General features: G+C 47.2%; 1 protein-coding gene across 3 annotated transcripts in view; it reads right to left on the bottom strand.

The window, feature by feature from the left end:
* The window catches only part of DLG4 (discs large MAGUK scaffold protein 4), a 196663-nt gene that overhangs the window by 85775 nt on the left and 93539 nt on the right, over positions 1 to 17349 (bottom strand). The window contains exon 1 of one of the 3 annotated variants that reach the window (XR_004537285.1): positions 2015 to 2076. Coding sequence is in view for 1 of the 3 variants with exons in the window: in XM_033925296.1 (XP_033781187.1) it covers positions 2015 to 2020 (6 nt within the window). In the remaining 2 variants the exon portion in view is untranslated. The other 2 variants (XM_033925295.1, XM_033925296.1) reach the window with 2 other exon arrangements.

Genomic DNA, 17349 nt, shown 5'->3' on the forward strand with positions numbered 1-17349 from the left:
CAGTTAACTTGTGGTTTTCTAAGTCAGTTTTGTGTTCTTGAAACAGAACATGAGAATAAAAAGACAGGGAAACAGAAAAAAAAAAAAAATACTAGAAAAGGATGTACAGCCAATTGGGAAAACATTTTCTGTTGGGTTGAAGGAATGGAAGAGACCATGAGCGGCTGGGGCGCTTCATCATATTTAAATACGCTAGTATAATTTTTAAAATTATACGTGGTATCTTTACATCGTTAGTAGCTAGCTCATTTAATTCCTTACGACCTACAAGGTCAAGATTTTCTCAAATGTTTAAGCTCTCATTCCCTTCTGTTGAGGGCGTTATAACCATGGGATATATCTCTCGATCTTTTGTCATACATTTTTACGACTATTTGGAATGAATTCCCTTACGAGATTAGCTCTCTTATCTCTCCTCGTCTATTTAGGAAATCCCTGAAAACCTATTTTCTCCAACAAGCTCTAGATGGATGCAAAAAATTGATTTTATTTATTATCGTGGTGGGCCAATTAATTTTGACTTCTTTTCTGTTCTATTGTTTTCCCCTTTACACCAATAATGGAAACCAAGTCGAGCCCCAGGACTTGGGAATGATTCGGTATATAACCCTATGGACTGGATTCATCTGTTGGTCAGAAACTATGCTAGGGACCACAGGTGTCTGAAAAAGCTCTTCTGTTGCGGAAAGGAATACAGACACCTTAGAAGCTCTTTTATTGGTCAGAGACTCAATGGGTGCCCAGGCACTCTTTAACGAGTATTGGCCACAGTCTGGAGAAGCAAGCACAGATCAAACCTCTGGAGGGAATTTATAGAGCTGGAAGAGTTACTAAACTAAACTAAACCTTGGGTTTGTATACCGCGCCATCTCCGCAGCTCGGTACGGTTTACAGAGTTAAGAGGAAAGGAACTACAATGAGGGGATATATGAGAGGGACTAAGGAGATAGAGAGGGACAGGATACTGAAGAATTAGATTAGATTTTTGAAAAGAGCCAAGTTTTCAAGTGTTTGCGGAAGGATTGGAAGGAGCTTGAATTTCTGAGCGGGGATGAGAGATTGTTCCAGAGTTCTGTGGTTCTGAAGGGGAGGGATGTTCCAAGTTATTCTGCAGGTCATTAGCTGGGGAAGAGGGAATGTGAGACGGTAAGGAAAAGAGTGCAGGCTCCTGGAAAAGCTCTTCCATTGGATTGCTGATAGTTTGGAAGCTCTTGAATAGGTCAAAGGTGATGGGATTTGGTGCAGCAGGCTTGGAGAGAACTTCCAAGTGTCCAAATTGATTAAAAATTTGTTATACCGCATAGTCAGGCTTCAAGGCGGTGTATATAATATAATAATTAAAAAAAGGGAATACATTAAGGTCTGTGAACAGCTAAAAGACAAACTAAACATTTGGACGAACTGGAACAAAAGGGAGGAGGTTAGAAATACATTATTTATAGCAGGGAAATACGTAAGGTAGGGGAACAAGAATAAAATCTTTGAAATCAAAAAGATCTTCTACTGGACATAGGAAAAGGAAGGGAAAATAGATAGCTAGAATGTAAACTGGTGTGCAGGCACCTGGGAGAACTTCTCTGTTGGTCAGAGTGGGTAGGTGTGGTGTGCAACCAGCTGGGAGAGTTCTTCTATTGGCCAGAACCTGTACATGAGGGATGCAACCAAATGCGAGAGCATGCGGGTGGAAATCGCAAGCAGCCAATGATCGCTCATGCGTATCTCCATTTGTGCCATCCCAAGCTACTATGTCGAGAAAAGAGCTTAACAGAACCCCAGCCTCAAAAGATTTTGCCAAACCTCCAGCTGACAATGTCCAAGTAGGACTCTACATTTGCCAAGACAGAAACGGCAAAACTGAGCCAAAATTAAACGAGCAAACCTCGACAACACCCTTCCCCCCTTCTCCTGTTGGCTTCCCATCAAAGACACAGTCAAGAGACCTCCAAAGACAAAGAAATCCAGGGACCGCAAAGCCCGTGAACGGAGCAGGGCAAAAGTGAGAGCATCCTCCTACCTTCATTGGTGAGATGTGTGAATGGGAGACGTATCCGTGGACGCTCTCAATCTGAGACAAGTTCTTCTCGGAAACGTGTACCAGTTCGGGTGCCTTTACCTGGTTAGGGAGGTGCGCAGGGCTGTGCTCCAGAGGCGGGCTGTCTTCATCTTGATAGCGATATTTCTGAGAAGAGACAGAAGGAATGGTGAGTTACTCAGGAGTGAAGAACAGAGACGTGTGCTCTGAAAGTTACTCTGATGAAGAGCTTAGTGCAGTGGTCTCAAACTCAAACCCTTTGCGGGGCCACATTTTGGATTAGTAGATATTTGGAGGACCTCTGAAAAAATAGTCAATATCTTATTAAAGAAATGACAATTTTGCATGAGGTAAAATCTTTCCTTTTGGCTAAATCTTAATAATAATATTGTCATTCATAGCTAAAGAGACATATGATCAAGAAACTTTTATTTTTGTGATTTTGATAAACATACCGAGGGCCTCAAAATAGTACCTGGCAGGCCGCATGTGGCCCCCGGGACGCGAGTTTGAGACCACTGGCTTAGTGGCACAGGTGACGTGAATCACTTTTCTGAGACTTCAAAAGCATAACCCCCATAAGAAAGTCATTTTCATACTGCTCACACTGTTGCAAGGCCCTTAGGCACCCTCACACTGAAATTAGCCTGAGGAAAAGTTACCTTCTGCCATGCTCATTTCATTCCTCAACTCCAGCATAGGCCAGTATCTGCCAGCATCAGTCCCGTTTCCTATCCCCAGTATCTTCCAGTCAGCCCTCTTCTCCCACTACCACCCATTCCAGTCCTCTTCTCTCAGCCCCAGCCTCAGACTATTCTCCCAGCCCTATCTGGCTGTCAGCCTTCTTCTGATGTCTCTCACTTTTATCATCTGCCATCTTGCTCTCCCTATCCACTTCCAATTCAGCATCTTCTCTCTGCATTCATGTTCCCTCCTTCCCCATGTCCAGCATCTCCCTTCTTTCGTCCCTCTCCCCACACAAAATGGTGTGGCATCTTTCCTCTCCCTACCCTCACATGGTCTAGCACAGGGGTAGGGAACTCCGGTCCTCGAGAGCCGTATTCCAGTCGGGTTTTCAGGATTTCCCCCAATGAGTATGCATGAGATCTATTTGCATGCACTGCTTTCAATGCATATTCATTGGGGAAATCCTGAAAATCCGACTGGAATACGGCTCTCGAGGACCGGAGTTCCCTACCCCTGGTCTAGCAGCTTTCTCTCCTCACCCCCTAAATCAGTGGTTCCCAAACCTGTCCTGGGGGACCACCAGCCAGTCAGGTTTTCAAGATATCCCTAATGAATATGCATGAGAGAGATTTGCATACCTGTCACTTTCATTATAAGCAAATCTCTCTCATGCATATTCATTAGGGCAGTGATTCCCAACCCTGTCCTGGAGGAACACCAGGCCAATCGGGTTTTCAGGCTAGCCCTAATGAATATGCATGAGAGAGATTTGCATATGATGGAAGTGATAGGCTTGCAAATTTGCTTCATGCATATTCATTAGGGCTAGCCTGAAAACCCAATTGGCCTGGTGTTCCTCCAGGACAGGGTTGGGAATCACTGCCTTAAATATTTATTTATATGATTTATTGGAATCTATTAATTTGCCTTCAAGACCAGATTCACCCAAGGCGATACAGTACAATATAATATAAAACTTATATTCTGCTACCTTTGTTAAAAGACATTAGTGCAGATTACAATGAAATAAAAAAAGGAATAAACCTCACCAACTTACACACATACATCCCCCAAAACGGTGACGGGACTAAAGCACACCAGAGAATCGCACGCGGACAAAGGAGCTCAGACAAATGTGCGCCGGATTAAAAGTTAAATTTAAAGCGCTCCGAGGTGGGGGGGGGAAATCCCCCCCCCCATTTAGAGAGGAAACTGTCATTTTTCCCTAAAAACTGTAAATTTTCCTTAAAATTTTTCCCTAAAACTTTCCTCTGTAATGGGAGGTTCCCCCCCCCCAAACCCCACAACAGCAGTGCCAACACTTCTAAGTAAACTGGGGGGGTTCCCCCCAACACTCCCTCGGAGTGCTTTAAGAACATAAGAACATAAGAATTGCCCCTGTCGGGTCAGACCGGAGGTCCATCGTGCCCGGCAGTCCGCTCACGCGTCGGCCCCTCAGGTCCAGGACCTGATAGTGCTCCTACCCTAAAACTGTCATACGCTTTTCGCTTATGACCTGTAGAGTAACCTTCTATCTATACCCTGCAATCCCCTTCAGTCCCTTTTTGAAACCCAGTATTGTACTCTGTCCTATTACCTCATTTGGAAGCGTGTTCCAGGTGTCCACCATCCTCTGAGTGAAGAAAAACTTCTTTGCATTCGTTTTGAATCTGTCCCCTCTCAGTTTTTCTGAATGACCTCTTGTTTTTGTTGTCCCCGCTAGTCTGAAGAATCTGCCCCTCTCCACCTTCTCTATGCCTTTCGTGATTTTATACGATTTAACTTTTAATCCGGCGCGCCGATGTCCTGCGTGCCTCTGTCTAAGCTCCTTTGTCCTCCCGCGCTTTCGTCTACGTACCTCCCAAAACATCATAAAAATGACCAAACTGTAATAACCATTAATACGAGGTTTGAAAAGTTTGATTTAAAAAAACACAAGTTAGATAATATAGGCCCCCTTTTATCAAGCTGCATTAGCGGTTTTTTTTATGGTGGGCCGCTGTGGTAAAAAGCTTGGACACTCATAGGAATTCTATGAACACTGGAGGTTTTACTGCCGTAGCATGCGATTTAAAAAAAAAACCTCTAGTACGGCTTGATAAAAGGTGTCAGGTCAAAAGCGCGCCGGGACAAAGGCGTGCCCAGACAATTGAGCGCAGTGCGGAGACGCGCGCCACTCAAAATTACTGTTTTTAGGGCTCCGACGGGGGGCGTGGGGGGGAACCCCCCCCCACACTTTACTTAATAGACATTGCGCCGCGTTGTGGGGGGTTTGGGGGGTTGTAACCCCCCACATTTTACTGAAAACTTCACTTTTTCCCTGTTTTTAGGGAAAAAGTTAAGTTTACAGTAAAATGTGGAGGGTTACAACCCCCCAAACCCCCCATAACGCCGGCGCGATGTCTATTAAGGTGAAATTATAATTGTGCTTAGCCAGTAAACACCATTTTACACTTGACAGCAGTATGAAATAATGTCAACACTCACATCATAGCACAGCCCCCTTCCAACTTTCTACCTAGACCAGGGGTGTCAAAGTCCCTCCTCGAGGGCCGCAATCCAGTCAGGTTTTCAGGATTTTCCCCCTTGAATATGCATGAGATCTATTTGCATGCATTGCTTTGGTTGCGGCCCTCGAGGAGGGACATTGACACCCCCTGGGCTATAGGATCTGAGCGCCTGACCCCTGAGGCCCTGGTGGATCTGGCAGACATGGCTGCGGAGAATGCAGTCGCCTTGGGTGCTGTATAAATATATTTAGTTCTCCTTCAAGGTGCCAGAATATAGGAAGATGTTGGTTTTGTTCACAAACCCTCCTGCCAGTCGGGTACAGCTGGATCAATCACAACAGATAACACGTTCACCAGGAAAAGGGGGAAGTGGAGGAAGTGCCTGGACAGCCTCTGCAGGACACGACCAGATGTTTGATTGGGTTTCTCCCATTTTGTTTCTATAGGAAAATTCCCTAGTACATCTGACAGGCCTGCTGTTTCCCTTTCAAGAGTCGGTAAATTTTCTCTGCGTGAGAGTACACGGTTGCCAAAAAGTAAGACTTTCAAATTCTAGAGGGAAGGACTGAGATTTGTGACAGTTTGGGAGGTGTTTTTTTTTTTTTTCAGTGGGTGGCATATTGGGGTTCCGTGGCCCAGTGGGCGATTGTAGTGGCCTCAGATTCCAGAAACTTCTGTGGTCTGTCTCTTTGACCTAGAGCCATCTGTAACGTGGGAAAAGGAAAGAATCTCGAAGGAGAGAAAGGCAAAATCAATTCCTAGTTTCTAGTATGATGCATTACCATATCAGAAGTGAGCCAAGTATAGAACAATGAAGCCACTGTGATGTCACTAATGAGATTGGCTCTTAGGCATTGGTGGAATGAGGCATTATGACATCAGAGAAAAGGATTGGGACTTGTAGGCCACACTCAAAGTGGTTTACATACAGGTAATTCAAGCATTGTCCCTGTTTCTCCCTATCTATCTAATGTGGAGGATTAAGTGACTTATCCAGGGTTACAAGCGGCAGTGCAGGGTTTGAACCCACATCCTCAGGGTACTGAGACTGTAGCTCTGACCACTGCACCACACTCTCCTCCAGAGTTAACACTCCTACAGGGGGTTGAGATTTTTTTTACTATAGCGAGGAAAGGTGCACGAATAAAAGTATGAGTATAAAACTCAGGGACTGAGGAAGGCCGATATGGATATTTTCAGCAAAGTACATTCTCCAGGAAGCACACTCCAATGGGAGGAAGACACTCATGAGAAACCTACAACCAGAGCAGGATTAAGACATAGGCCAGGCCTGCACAACTTCGGCCCTCGCCAGGCCAGGTTTTCAGGATTTCCCCAATGACTATGCATGAGATCTATTTGCATGCGCTGCTTTCAAAGCCTATTCATTGGGGAAATCCTGAAAACCCGACTGGATTCGGCCCTCGAGGACCAGAGTTGTGCAGGCCTGGCATAGGCAAACTAGGCACATGCCTAGGGCCAGAATGTTTAGGAGGGACCCTCTCAAGACAGATTTTTTTTTTTGCTTTGGTCAGCCAGTTGCTGGCAGAAAGAAGAGCCAGTGGATAGAAGAGGGTTGTAGGAGCAGAGGGGGAAGTTTATTATGTTTCAAGGAACCATCATTGTCCGCCTTTCATTCAGTGGCAAGAGGGACTGGGTATCCCTCCTGCTAATTTTCGGTAAGGTGGAGAAGGGGAGGGGGTCAAGTGAGTTGGAGGGGGGTCACAGTGGCAGGAGGGAGTGGGCATCCCTTCTACCTCTATTTTGGTTCTGGGGTCATCGGGGGGGGGGGGGGGTCATCAGGATGGTCGTCGGGGGTGGGGCAGTTCACGGTTTTTTTTTAATGGGGTCAGATATTGTGCGTGTGTGACACGCGCACATCTGTGCCATAAGAAAAAAAGCCGCAACAGCTGAGTGGCGGGAGGCTGCTTTGGGGCTTCCTCGAACCGACTCTGCGCACGTGTCAAAGTTGCTCGCACAGCAACCTATCGGATGAGATTACGGGCGAACCTCCGTGAAAATCATTTGCGTGCAAGCTTGTTGGAACATCGGTCGCTGTTTCAGAGTCGGCCAAAGAGTCGGCCCAGAGCAAGCGTGGTTTGGGCACCAGCAGGAGTCGGAAAACAGCTCTGCTTCCTCCTCTATCACTATTCCTCTAAGAACCATATGGGAACCCCCTTCTGTGGAATATGGACGGATTTATATTACGATGGGGGCCAACGTGCCTGGGGTTCCACAAAGGGTTAATCCTGCCCTGCCTACACCCCCTAGAAAGATAAGAAGGACCCATAGCCCCAAGAAAAGCAAGAAACATCAACACACAGACACGCAAAAAAAATATACACAACCCGAGAAACTAGGAAATAATACACAAACGTGCAAACCTAACTAAAAAGACCCAGGCAGAGATACTACTGACACATGGAAGTAATATTCTGTATTAGATTCGATTAGGTTACATTATTATGCCTGGAAAACGCTGAGCCATCCGTCCTGCACTAAACTGAAAGCTGCTGAGGGCACCACTGCCCTCTTTTCTCTCACACACCCCCACCCGTGCCCAGGAAAGTTGCAAGATTGGCCCAAAATGCCAATCTCGGAGATGGCTCCGTCCCTGCACCTGGGCTCTGCTGCATATTGTTAAAGACACCGCAGGGGGAGATCTTTCTCTCTGTAGGAGGAGAAGGGGGCTCTGGGTGGGTGCTGCAGATTGCCCCACCCTCTGAGAATGACCTGCCCCCCCTCCCCCCCGAGCTGCCCCCCATCCCCTTACCTTGCAGCCAAACATGAGGGAGAGGGTCCTGTGGCTACAGATGAGTTTACACTGACACATGACGGGGGAGAAGCAGCTCAGCTTCTTGCAGGGGGGAGACAGGTCGCTTAGCCCCATCCCCCCCGGGGGCAGAGCGCAGAACTCCCCCCTCCGCGGAGCCCTGGGATGGCTCTGGTGCTCACTGCGCTCTCTCCTCGCTCTCTCTCACCACAACCCTCACCCCACCCCTTCTTTGCATCCTTGGCCCGTGTCCTTCCCGTGTTCTCTCTCTCTCTCATGTGGGAACCGATCCAGCCCATCCCCAGCAGCCACCGGTCCTCCTGGTGAGACCGTCTATTCTCTAAGCTGAGCCCTGGGCACGAAGGGGTTACACGCCTCTCCCTCGTCGCTATGAAGTGCTGCATCTCAACCCCTTATATATACGGGACACGGGCCAGGAGCGCTCCAGTGCCTCTGCAGTGAGTATACAGGAGTGTGCTGCAGAGATCTAACACCAACTGGGGAGCCCCTCCCGCCTCGACAGTCTCTGGTGACTCCCTCCCCTTCCGCCCCTGACCCCGAATGGTGACCTTCAATGCTGATTCCTTCCCCCCCCCCAAGAGCATCCCCTAAATTGACAGGGAATGATGACACCCCCTCACAAGCACACACACAAGATCCCCTGTATTGACCCCATCCACGTCCCCTGCCCTAACACTAGTGCCCCCCCCACCCATTACAACCCCTGTGCTGACTTTGTCCCGTCCCCCCCCAGCACTGACACTGAATAGTGAACCCTAGCCCACAAAATTCCCTTCACTGCAAGGGAATCCCCCCCCCCCAGCATCCTCGGTACTTACACTACGAGATAAATTCAGAAAATGGGCACTTAGCACAGGTGCATGCTAAGAAAATTCGGTATCAGCAGTTACGGCTATAATTGCTATGCTAGAATACGAGCGTAACTTGCTATTAATGCGTCGACATTTAGGTGTGGCGCATTATGACCTCCCCCTCCCCCATTGGGGGGAGGCTGTGGTACAGCCTCAATACCCTGAGGTTGTAGGTTCAAATCCACACTACTCCTTATCCCCCCCCCTGCCCCAGGTACATTAGATAGATTGTGAACCCCCCCAGGGCAGACAGGGAAAAATGCTTGAGTATCTGAATAAATTCTGGGCTCCCCTGGGAGAACGGTCTAGAAAATGGAATAAATAGTGTGACAAGTTTCAGCCTGTGATGGCCAGAGCTGATATTGTGACATCATAATGCCTCATTCCACCAATGCCTAATGGCCAACCTCATCAGTGATGTCACAATGACTTCATTGCCCTATACTTGGCTCACTTTTACTACACTTTGATTTCTAGAGTGGCGCAGTGGTTAACGCTATAGCCTCAACACCCTGAGGTTGTGGGTTCAAATCCACACTGCTCACTTAATCCCTCCCCCTCCCCATAGCCCCGGATGAGCCCACTAGGACAGACAGGGGAAAATGCTTGAGTACCTGAATAAATTCATGTAAACCATTCTGGGCTCCCCTGGAAGAATGGTATAGAAAATTAAATAAATAGTGTGAAAAGTTTCAGCCTCTGATAACCAGATCTGGCATTGTGACATCATAATGCCTCATTCCACCAATGCCTAATGGCCAACCTCATCAGTGATGTCACAATGGCCTCATTGTCCTATACCTGGCTCACTTCTGCTACATTTTGATTTCTGCAGTGGTTAAAGCTAGAGCCTCAGCACCCTGCACTTGTGGGTTCAAACCTATGCTGCTCCTTGTGACCCTGGACAAGTCACTTAATCCCCACGTACATTAGACAAATTGTGAGCCTACGGGGACAGACAGGAAAAAATGCTTCAGCACCTGAATAAATTCATGTAAACCGTTCTCAGCTCCCCCTGGGAGAACGGCATAGAAAATTGAATAAATAAATAGTGTGACAAGTTTCAGCCTGTGATGGCCAGAGTTGGTCTTGTGACATCATAATGCCTCATTCCACCAATAAGGGTTAACCTCATCAGTGATGTCACAATGGCTTCATTGTCCTATACCTGGCTCACTTTTACTACACTTTGATTTCTAGAGTGGTGCAGTGGTTAAAGCTATAGCCTCAGTACCCTGAGGTTGTGGGTTCAAATCCACACTGCTCACTTAATCCCCCCCCCCCCCCTCGTGAGCCCACTAGGACAAACGGAAAAATGCTTGAATACCTGAATAAAATCATGTAAACCATTCTGAGCTCCCCTGGGGGAACGGCATAGAAAATTGAATAAATAAATAGTGTGAAAACTTTCAGCCTCTGATAACCAGATCTGGCATTGTGACGTCATAATGCCTCATTCCACCAATAAGAGCCAACCTCATCAGTGATGTCACAATGGCTTCATTGTCCTATACCTGGCTCACTTCTACCTCATTTTGGTTTCTAGAGTGGTGCAGTGGTTAAAGCTACAGCCTCAACACCCTGAGGTTATGGGTTCAAACCCACGCTGCTCACTTAATCCCCCCCTCCCCCCCATAGCCCCAGGTGAGCCCACTAGGACAGACAGGGAAAAATGCTTGAGTACCTGAATTTATGTAAACCATTCTGAGCTCCCTGGAGGAAGGAAGGGTTACCTTTGAAACCTAATAAACCACATTAACACTCTCACCTCACCCTTTTTTTTTTAGTGCCGGCCAGTGCACTGAATTCGCTGCGCTGCTCCCTAAGCTTGTAGGAATTCTATGAGCATTGGTGCAGCGCAGAGAATTCAGCGCTAAAAACTGCTTTCACGGTTTTGTAAAAGGCTCGGGGGGGGGGGGTAAGTTAGTCCAATGACAAAGGTAGTATATTTTTTTCCTTTATGGTTTTGTTTTATACCTTGAAGAGTGGACTCACACGACCACCGCGTCTTTTCACTCCGGGCTTTCACAAATCGTTATTACGTGAAATGATGAGCTTGAAGGTTGTGCAGAATGCTTTGGGGGAATTTTGCTAAATTTTTTTAATGACTTTTCATCATTTTACTATAGATGGACGATTATCTTTACCGTCTGTGCTTTTTATTTTTTTTAAGTGCGGCGGATAACCATTTTTATGGACTTTTCCTCCAGGAACTTGTTCAGTCCTCTTTTGAAACTCAATGTCCCCCTCCTTTACAAAGCCGAACTAGTGTCTTTAGTGCCGGCCGCCATGGTAACAGCTCCGACGCTCATAGAATTCCGATGAGCGTTCAAGCTGTTACCGCCACGGCCGGCGCTAAAAATGTTACTGTGGCTTTGTAAAGGAGAGGGGGGAGGGGGGTATATTTGTCACTTTGACCACATTCTCCTGCAACATACTCCACGGCTTACCCCCAATTTTACTAAAAGGGAGCCTTAACTATGTAATGCATACATTTAAAAAAAGCCAAAGATAACTACATATAATGTCAAAAATAGAGCCTAAGAACATAAGACTAGCCTTCCTGAGTCAGACCAATGGTCCATCAAGCCCAGTAGCCCGTTCTCACGGTGGCCAATCCAGGCCACTAGTACCTGGCCAAAACCCAAGGAATAGCAACATTCCGGAATCCCAAAGAGCAGCAGGGTTCCAGAGTCCCAAAGAGCAGCAGGGTTCCGGAGTCCCAAAGAGCAGCAGGGTTCCGGAGTCCCAAAGAGCAGCAGGGTTCCGGAGTCCCAAAGAGCAGTAGGGTTCCAGAGTCCCAAAGAACAGCAGGGTTCCGGAGTCCCAAAGAGCAGCAGGGTTCCAGAGTCCCAAAGAGCAGCAGGGTTCCGGAGTCCCAAAGAGCAGCAGGGTTCCGGAGTCCCAAAGAGCAGCAGGGTTCCGGAGTCCCAAAGAGAAGCAGGGTTCCGGAGTCCCAAAGAGCAGCAGGGTTCCGGAGTCCCAAAGAGCAGTAGGGTTCCGGAGTCCCAAAGAACAGCAGGGTTCCGGAGTCCCAAAGAGCAGCAGGGTTCCGGAGTCCCAAAGAGCAGCAGGGTTCCGGAGTCCCAAAGAGCAGCAGGGTTCCAGAGTCCCAAAGAGCAGCAGGGTTCCGGAGTCCCAAAGAACAGCAGGGTTCCGGAGTCCCAAAGAGCAGCAGGGTTCTGGAGTCCCAAAGAGCAGCAACATTCCATGCTATCGATCGAGGGCAAGCAGTGGCTTCCCCCACGTCTTTCTCAATAACAGACTATGGACTTTTCCTCCAGGAACTTGTCCAAACCTTTCTTAAAACCAGCTACGCTATCCGATCTCTGGCAACGTGTTCCAGAGCTTCACTATTCTCTGAGTGAAAAAAATATTTCCTCCTATTGGTTTTAAAAGTATCTTCCTGTAACTTCATCGAGTGTCCCCTAGTCTTTGTAATTTTTGACAGAGCGAAAAATCGATCCACTTGTACCCGTTTTACTCCATTCAGGATTTTGTAGACTTCAATCATGTCTCCCCTCAGCCGTCTCTTTTCCAAGCTGAAAAGCCCTAACCGTTTTAGCCTAAACAGAAGCTTCTTCAGGGGACTAACTGAAGAAGAGAAAGTGCTGAGGGGTCAGGCTGGGGAGGGAGGGAGGATGAGGAAGCAGTCTGATGGCACAGAAAATCTTGCAATTATCAATGAAAAATGGAAGAACACCATCCTCCCAATTCAAAATATGCAATCAAAATTGAAGAAAAAAAAATGTTCGTAGACACTAATTCTCAGAGAGATGGCAGATATCAATAAACATTTAAAACCAAAATCAATAACAACCACAAAGGGCTCCTTTCACTAAGGTATACAAAAGAACCTGATTTAGAGAATGACACAGGGACAAATTTTCCCTGTCCCCGTGGGAACTCATTTTCCCACCCCGGCGAGTTCTTTTCCTGCCCCTGCCCCATTCCTGCAAGTTCCGTCCTCATCTGCACAAGCCTCAAACCCTTTAAAATCCTAAATAGCAACATTCTAGAGCTCAGATTGTGATGTCATAATGTCTCATTCCACCAATGCCTAAGCTCCATCCTCATCTGCACAAGCCTCAAACACTTTAAAATCCTAAGTAGCAACATTCTAGAGCTCAGATTGTGATGTCATAATGTCTCATTCCACCAATGCCTAAGCTCCATCCTCATCTGCACAAGCCTCAAACACTTTAAAATCCTAAATAGCAACATTCTAGAGTTCAGATTGTGATGTCATAATGTCTCATTCCACCAATGCCTAAGCTCCGTCCTCATCTGCCTCAAACCCTTTAAAATCCTAAGTAGCAGCATTCTAGAGCTGAGATTGTGATGTCATAATGCCTCATTCCATCAATGCCTAAGCTCCGTCCTCATCTGCACAAGCCTCAAACCCTTTAAAATCATTAAGTAGCAACATTCTAGAGCTCAGATTGTGATGTCATAATGCCTCATTCCACCAATGCCTAAGCTCCGTCCTCACCTGCACAAGCCTCAACCCCTTTAAAATCCTAAGTAGCAACATTCTACATATACCATAAATTTAATAGAGCTATATTCACTTACTAATTTACCACACACACACCCACACACCCTTTTACAAAACCATGCAAGAGGTCTTTAGTGCCGGACGGCGTGCTGAATGCCCTGCGATGCTCCAATGCTCATAGGAACTCTATGACCGTCGGAACAGTGCAGAGCATTCAGCGTGCCAGCTTGCGCTAAAAAACTCTTTGTGGCTTTGTAAAAGGGGTGGGGGGTATAGTCAATAACTTGATAATTAAAAGGAGGAAAAGACTTTGAGTGCTCTTAGAAGCCGGGTTTAGAAATTCTTCTTGCCCAGTTTCTTATACGGTGTCAGGTCAAAAGCGCACCGCGACAAAGGCGCGCCCAGACAATTGAGCGCAGCGCGGAGGCGCGCGCCGCTCTAAATTACTGTTTTTAGGGCTCCGACGGGGGGGGGGGTGAACCCCCCCACTTTACTTAATAGACATCGCGCCGCGTTGTGGGGGGTGTGGGGGGTTGTAACCCCCCACATTTTACTGAAAACTTAACTTTTTTCACTAGTCATAAAAACCTCCTTCAATGTCCCAGTTTAGCCAAATGGAATAATACTTTTGTGATGTCCGTAACCAGGCTGTGAAAAGGGGAAAATTTAAATCCTGGATTCCTTAGCTGGATCTAGGCATTGCCCATTATGCTCTGGAGTTTCTCCGTTTCACTTTCACGCTTTGTCCTTGTAGAATGCCGATTGCTCCGCGCAACAAAGTCAATTTTCACGTCTGATTTACAGTCTTTGGATTTATGGGTGGTCAGCTCCCGATGAAGCGTGGAAGTGAAGCGGAGAAACTCCATAGAGCGTCATGCGCGACGCACGATTCACGACATAGGAAGGCACCGGAAACCGTAGGCCCAGAAAACCCTGCCTTACATTTCCAGCACCTATCTTGCCCAGAGGCATGATTTTGTACATGGTGCCGTGGTGTGATTGGCACGCGATCGGCGGCTGCTTTATAGATGGTCGCCAATAATGGCACCATATACAGCAGGGGTGTCAAAGTCCCTCCTCGAGGGCCGCAATTCAGTCGGTTTTTCAGGATTTTCCCAATGAATATGCATTGAAAGCAGTGCATGCACATAGATCTCATGCATATTCATTGGGAAAATCCTGAAAACCCGACTGGATTGCGGCCCTCGAGGAGGGACTTTGACACCCCTGATTTAAGAGAATCTGCATGGTTGGATGCGCTATAATGGTCTCTTTAGGGCAGGGGTGTCAAAGTCCCTCTTAGAGGGCCGCATTTCAGTCGGTTTTTCAGGATTTCCCCAATGAATATGCATGAGATCTATTAGCATACAATGAAAGCAGTGCGTGCAAAGAGATCTCATGCATATTCATTGGGGAAATCCTGAAAACCCGACTGGATTGCGGCCCTCGAGGAGGGACTTTGACACCCCTGATTTAAGAGAATCTGCATGGTTGGATTCGTTATAATGGTCTTTTTAGGGCAGGGGTGTCAAAGTCCCTCCTCGAGGGCCGCAATCCAGGCGGGTTTTCAGGATTTCCCCCATGAATATGCATGAGATCTATTGGCATGAGATCTATTGAAAGCAGTGCGTGCAAAGAGATCTCATGCATATTCATGGGGGAAATCCTGAAAATCTGACTGGATTGCGGCCCTCGATGAGAGACTTTGACACCCCTGGTCTAAGCAGTCTCATCAAACTTTTGATTATCCCTGCGGTACGACTAACTGACTCTTTTACAAAGCTGCGCGGCAGCTGCCCCGAAGCCCTTTAAATCTCTACGGGCTTCGGGGCCATTAGCACAGCAAAGCCTACAAGAGGCCATAAGTCTAGGTCGGCGCACATCTCGCCCTAACCACTCCTTCAAAAATGCCCCTTTCAGCTCTGGGCGCACAGTGTGTTTCAGGGGCCCTAAAAAGTCTCTGGATGTGTCTAAAAACCCGTTTTGATTATCGACCTGTCCTTTAGGTCAAATGCTTGAAAATTGTTCTTAACCGCAAAGCTGGAGCCACAATAAAAAAAAAAAAAAGGAACCCAGTAGTTATCGTGCATCGATATGACTTGAAAGCATGCTCAATTTCAGTTCAACGGGGCTCCGTTTCGGGCGGATTAAACACCCCTTCCTCGGGAACCACGGCACTGCACAATTTGCTGCCACCTGCTGGTGTATCTACATTGGACGCTTATATATAATTGATTTAAGAACGGACAGTTGTGGCTTTATTTATAACTTTCACTTTCATCGATTCGCGGATTGCACGCATTTTCACTAGAAGAGAGCTCCGGGGATGCATCCCTAACATTACTCGATTTGGGTTTGACGTGCATCAACTCTATTCGAGTTGTGATCCCCGAGGACTCTATTTTCACTTATTAATTATTATTCCGACATCTTTCCGTGCTGCTACTAGTTGGGCAAAAGAATCTCGGTGCCGCCAAGGAAAGTGCGGTGGTTAATAAGAATATGGGATGGGATGTTTCCGGAAACAAATAACTGGTTGCTTCTGTTTCATAGGGGTTGACTTTCAACATGTTTAGCTGGAAAACTTCAGGAATTACGTGGTGAACCCATACTTTAACTGGCTCAATGCATAAGGTACAGGAAGCATTTCTACAACTCAATGTTCTCTCCAGGTAGATGCGTTTTGGGCATTAAGCCAACATGTGCTTCTATCAGGAGTGCGCTCGATCACGGCCCCTTCCCATTACTGTCGCCACAGCAATTGTACCAGGAGTCGGACATTCCTGGAGCAGGATTAAGTCACTGGACAAGGATGAGGAGTGGTTCATAGTGGCTCAGAGGAGGGCGAAAATTCCCGAGCTAACCATCGCACTGATTGTGTCAGGTGGGCATCGCTTCCCACACCGCCGGTTTTCCGTTTAAAACAGATTATTCAGTCACTGAGACCCAGAGAGACAGACAGGGCCGATTTAGCCCTAGGCTATTTTATGTTGTTGTCACCTCATGTGCACGGCAACAACCCAACGCGTCACCGGGCTTTTCGTATTACTATAACATAGCATCATAAATGATGCACACAACCAGCCTTGCTGAAGGCAGCCATGTTGGATGCCGATATCGAGAGCAGGAGAAACCGTGCATGATACCACCGTGCCTTCCTCAAAGCCACAGGGCCATAACCGGCGCTTGCCCGACCGCACTCGACGTCCGGCTCTCTGCCAGACAGAACTGTGGTTTGGGAGACAGCAATTTAACCGGGACCAGAGGAAGGCCTACTGCGTAGAGGAGCCCCCTAGTAATTAGAGCAACAGGTTGAGAACCAGGAAAGCCAAGGGTTCAAATCCCGACTCTTCTCGTGATCCTGGGCAGCTCGCTTTGGGCACAGCTCCATAACTGGGTACTAGCGTTCTGGTGTCTAGATGCAAGCACACCCCCTTTATACACAAGGTGTAGATGCACACGACTCAATGCGGCATCTTAGCATGCGACGTACAATGTTTGGTAAGATATAGGCATAAATATTGGCCCCACCCCTTGCTCCTCCCCTTGCATTTACTCGCCGAGACCCAGATTCTATAAATGGTGTCTGATGCTAGGTGCCTAGATTGGCCAATCAAGGAATGTAACTTATAACCCCTTTAATGAAGCCGCGTTAGCATTTTTTTTTTTTTTTAGCACCGGCCATGGCCGTAAAAGTTCTAATGCTCATGGAAATTTTAATGAGTGTCGGAGCTTTTAGCGCCATGGCCGGTGATTTTTAAAAAAAAAACCCTAACACGGCTTCATAAAGGGGGTGTGTGTGTAATATTTTTAATTAGCTTAATCGGCGCCATTAATGTGCAACTCCTTGCATACTCAGAAGTTTCATCAGCCGTAAACCTGAAGTCATTATGCCACTGTATAGATCCATGGTGAGACCGCACCTGGAGTACTGTGTGCAATTTTGGAGGCCACATTACCGCAAGGACGTGCTGAGA

Source organism: Geotrypetes seraphini, chromosome 16, assembly GCF_902459505.1.
Source record: "Geotrypetes seraphini chromosome 16, aGeoSer1.1, whole genome shotgun sequence".
Classification (NCBI taxonomy): domain Eukaryota; kingdom Metazoa; phylum Chordata; class Amphibia; order Gymnophiona; family Dermophiidae; genus Geotrypetes; species Geotrypetes seraphini.